This window comes from Arachis hypogaea, chromosome 9 (genome assembly GCF_003086295.3).
Source record: "Arachis hypogaea cultivar Tifrunner chromosome 9, arahy.Tifrunner.gnm2.J5K5, whole genome shotgun sequence".
Lineage (NCBI taxonomy): Eukaryota > Viridiplantae > Streptophyta > Magnoliopsida > Fabales > Fabaceae > Arachis > Arachis hypogaea.
Window position 1 is genome coordinate 1,951,632 of NC_092044.1, and position 4,853 is coordinate 1,956,484.

A 4,853-nucleotide genomic window follows, 5' to 3' on the forward strand; every position below is an offset into this window, starting at 1 on the left:
TCATATTGACTATAACTAATCAATTCTATTAATTTTTTGATTTGACTAAAATAAATAAATTTTATTTAATGTTTAATTATCCTTACTTAAATTAATTTTACCATAAGAATAAGTAGATTTCAAATTTTACTCATAAATCGTGAAAAAATATTTTCAAATTCAGCTAATAATGTTATTTAAAAAAATCTTTAAGAAGATAAATTCTAATATAAATATTTAATTTAATCACAAACTATATATTACTATTAATAAGTAATTATTATACTTTAAAAATGTAAAAATAAAATTATTACTCATTGATTTTATTATCTTTAATATTAAAAATAATTAAATTTTAGATTTAATTAACTTTATAAAATTTTTATAACAAAAATGACTATACATATTTTTATTTAAAAAATTAAAAAATATTTTGTATATCTATCTTGAAATAAAAAATAATATTGTAAATTATTTTGGACCAATAAATCTGTCATCGTTATAATAAGATATCATGCATTTAATTGCGTATTTATCTTATCTTCAGCTGTTTTAGTAGATTTTTAAACTAATAAAAAAAACGGTTTCGATACAAATACAACTACTTTAACTCAAGAATAAATAAAATATGTTGTAAAATTTTAATATTAAACGTTGATCATATTACTTTGATTCTAAGAATGAAATAATAGCATAACATAAAACAGTTCTAGATAAAAATTTTAACAAAAATAGTTCTCATAATAGTTTTTTTTGTTATAATAATAAAGAAGATAATTTAAGAACAAATTTTATCTCAAGGTATATTATACATGTTCTCTCAGTTTTAACATAAGAATAAAAAGATTTGAGAATTTTACTCAAGAATTATAAGAAAATGTTTACAAATTCAACCACAATGTTATTTAAAAAGATCTTTAAAAAAAAGTTTAATGTAAATCACATAATCTAATCGCAAACTATAATTTTACTCGGGATGTTTAATATTTGGGCCGTCTCAAAATTCGGTCCGTACTTAAGAATATTTTTTTACAAATTCAAATTTTTTTGTAACAGTCCCAATAGTGCTTTCTCCTGTAGTGTTCTAAGGTGTTGCCGTTGCTGTAGTCCTCGTCGTAACGCCTCTTTCTCCTCCTCCTTCTCCTATATATATATTCAACAAAATCATTAAGTACAGGAATTTTAATGCATAGTATATATTCCAAAACAATAGCAATAGAAGTATTTATGAGCTATGCAGCAAAACTATTAAGTATAAAAATTTTGTAACAGAAAATTTATCACTTGGGGGAATCTACTCAAACTACAATAGAACTTGTCTCATATATGAAAATTTTAGTAATATAAACGGTACAAAAAAAAGAGTGATTTTGAAAGGAGAATTCACTGCAAGGTAACTCAATGTCGGATGAATTGTGTTATTTGTATTTATAATTAGTAGGATACGTAGTTACGTACACATAATGGTAAAGAAAACATATGGTACCTGATTCCAGCGAAAGTTAATTTGGCACGCCTTAGAAATCCTCGGCAAAACTTTAGCTCTCGCACGATCCACCCGAACATCAAGTGACTCCAAAACAAGTCCATGTTGAAGAACATAGGCGAAAAAATATCTATCATCTCTGGATTCAAAATATCCTTTGATTTTAATCACTTTCAGATGCGATGCAAGACAAGTAGGAACCTTCACTGGGTGTTCCCATCGTCGTGACGGATGTGGATCCTAGCAAAAAACAACAAATCCACTTAAAAATAATTGCCAGCAAAACAACAAAGTTATACAAACCGAAGCTTGAACATGAGAACTCAAAATACCTTATTAACAAGGTCAGTGATAAAAACAATAACAAGAACTTTAAGCATGGGACACTTCTCAAGCATATTCATTATATATCTCGTGTCGAAACACCCAACAGCAAGCTCTAATCTACGTAATGAGGTCAATTCCGGAATAAGATCCGGAGGAGCCTGGGGCAAACAAGTAAACACTAAGTCACCCAGGACCAAACTCCTTAACCAGCGAAATTCCACAAGAAACTTAAGCACAAAGCCTCGCGAAGTAACGTTGATAGTAGCTTCCTCCACATTGTGCAAGTTGGAAACACAGATCGAGGGAAACTGCTGCCTACATTCGATTCCATAAATTCTAACAGGGTTGAAATCTGATCGGAAGTTCAATTTCTTCAAAGAAAGAGGAAAGTGAATTCTCAATCTGACCTCGCTGACTTGACGGTTTAAGTCAAGAATGAGAGTCTCAAGACCAGTGCAGTGAGAGAGAAGCTCTGCCACGTCATCAATAGAGGCCTCGACATTGTGCATCTCCAGAGTCTTGAGCGATGGCAAGCGATAACCGCACGACGAAGAAGAAGGCGAAAGGAATGTTATGTTGCCGCCGCTTAAACGGAGAGTCACCAGGGAAGCGCAGCTGAAAACGCTGTTGGGAATAACGAATTTGTAATCGGGGAGACCGAAGATGGAGAGCTGGAGGTCCAAGTTCAATTCCTGGAGGTTTGGCCCTGAAACTTTTCTAATGAACCAGTCCACAATGGAGTATTCATGGAATTGAGCTAGGTCACAGGTGAGACGAAAGGTTCGAATTGGCGGCGCTTTGCCGCGGGAGAGAATCCAACCAACGGTGGCGAACAATCGCTTTCGTGAACAGAACTCTGGCCATGTATCGTTGCGGTTATGATATTGGATTTGGTTGAACTCGAAGTGTTGGAGGTCGTGGCAGAGGTGGGTCCATCGGCGAGAGAGGACGGTGGTGGAGAAAGCGGTTTTGATAGGGAGAAAGGAGAGGATGTGCAAGAGTATACAATCCGGCAGGTCGCTGATCCTGTCCATGGCGATTAGGGTTTCTTTGCTTCTGTGCTCTGTTACTCCCCAGTGCCGCAGTTTCCTCTTCTCCGTTCCATCCAATCTATTTATAGTTTTAGATTCAGGTTAACTTTTTGGGTGAAATATCTTTTTCGAATTATCTTTTTTTAAAAGATGTTATAGAAAGATAAATATAATTTTATGTTTAGATATCTTATATAAAAATATTTTTTTATTTACTAATTATATTTATATATAATAATATAAAATTTATTTATTTATTTATTATATGAAAAATATTTTTTTTAATATTTTTAAAAAAAGTATAAATTATAATTTTTTAAAAAATATTTTTTTTATTTTTTTAGTATTTTTTTATTTTATTGCTAGAAATTTTTATAACACACTAAAAAATAAAAAAATTATTTTTTATTAAAAAATTATTAAAATAATGACACCCAAATAAACACATTATAATTTTTTTTATCATGTTTATAAATTTTTCGGGAGTTTATTTATCAATTATCGTCAGTATTTTTTGGGTTTATTTTGTCAACTATCTAATTTTTCGAACATCATTTTAATAGTTTACTCTTTATTTTCTATTGTATATTATTAAAGCCATATTTTTTTAATTAATAACATAGATGACCAAATATATTCTTAAATATATATACACATGTATTTTATTTGATTCATTTAAATATATTTATTAATTAATTGGTTTTTTATTTAATTGAGATAAATATCAAATTATTTAATATTTTTATTATATTAATTATAACTAATTAATTATATTAATTATTTTTATTTAATTAAAATAAATAAATTAATTTTATTTTAATTTATATTATTTTTTATCTTATATATTTTATTAATAATTTTTAAAAATGTGATAATTAATTATTTATTTATTTGATTGAGATAAACATCAAATTATTTAATATTCTGTTTGATCATGTTGATTATAACTAACTAATCAATTATATTAATTATTTAATTTGATTAAAATAAATAAATTTTATTTAATATTTGATTATACTTACTCAAATTAATTTTACTATAAGAATAAGAAGATTTCAAAATTTTACTCGTAAATCGTAAAAAAAATATTTTTAAATTCAGCTAATAATGTTATTTAAAAAAAAATTTAAAAACATAAATTTTAATATAAATATTCAATTTAATCACAAACTATATATTACTATTAATAAATAATTATTATACTTTAAAAACGTAAAAATAAAATTATTATTCATTAATTTTATTATTTTTAATATTAAAAATAATTAAATTTTAAATTTAGAGAAAACGACAAATTAGTCCCTGACCTTTTGTCCTGTGGACATTTTTGTCTATGACCATTGAAAAATACTTTTAAATCCCTGACCTTCACAAAATTTGGACAGATCAGTCCCTCCGTCTAAATGTCTCCGTCAGGGACTGATTCATCCAAATGCCTCCGTTAAGGACTGATCCGTCCAAATTTTGTAAAGGTCAGGGACTTAAAAATATTTTTTAATAGTCAGAGACGAAAATGTCTGCAGCACAAAAGATCAGGGATCTATTTGTCTTTTTTTCTTAAATTTAATTAACTTTATAAAATTTTTATAACAAAAATTACTATATATATTTTTATTTAAAAAATTAAAAAGTATTTTATATATTTTTATATATTATTTTATACAATATAGGAATACATATACTAATATATGATAAAAATCTCAAGAGACGTGTCGAAATATACAAAGCAAAAAATTTTAGCACATTAAGTTTCGAATAACTACAGTAAGATTTGTCTCGTATATGAAAAACCCAGCCAAAAACAGCACCAAAAAAATTTGATTTTGAAAAGAAAATCGAGTACAAGGTCCCTTAATGTCGGATAAGTTGTGTTATTTGCCTATATAATTAGTAGGATACTGTATCTGACTCATATCATCCACCATTACATGTAGTTATGTACACATAAATAACATTTATGTGAAAAATAACTCAAAAGTTTAGTGTGAACGATATTTTCAGTTTCAGTTAGTAAATAATAGTTTATTTTT

The 4,853-nt window shown here is 27.2% G+C and overlaps 1 protein-coding gene across 1 annotated transcript; it reads right to left on the reverse strand.

Annotated features, from left to right (window-relative positions):
* Positions 1-923: 923 nt before the first annotated feature.
* LOC112709841 (FBD-associated F-box protein At4g10400-like) lies at positions 924-2,939 on the reverse strand. The gene is made up of 3 exons (XM_025761823.3): positions 1,798-2,939; positions 1,466-1,705; positions 924-1,122 (listed from the first exon to the last, which is right to left on the reverse strand). The coding sequence occupies exons 1-3, from the start codon at positions 2,824-2,826 to the stop codon at positions 1,009-1,011; spliced, it is 1,383 nt and encodes a 460-aa protein (XP_025617608.1). The 5' UTR covers positions 2,827-2,939; the 3' UTR covers positions 924-1,008.
* Between the last annotated feature and the right edge of the window lie 1,914 nt (positions 2,940-4,853).

Bases quoted from the DNA above. Each gene is read 5' to 3' on its own strand.
- LOC112709841 (XM_025761823.3), bottom strand. From the start codon at position 2,826: ATGGACAGGATCAGCGACCTGCCGGATTGTATACTCTTGCACATCCTC. The intron at 1,706-1,797 runs GTATTTTGAGTT...GTTTTTTGCTAG, and splicing joins TCACTGACCTTGTTAATAAG to GATCCACATCCGTCACGACG. The intron at 1,123-1,465 runs GTACCATATGTT...ATATATATATAG, and splicing joins TTAACTTTCGCTGGAATCAG to GAGAAGGAGGAGGAGAAAGA.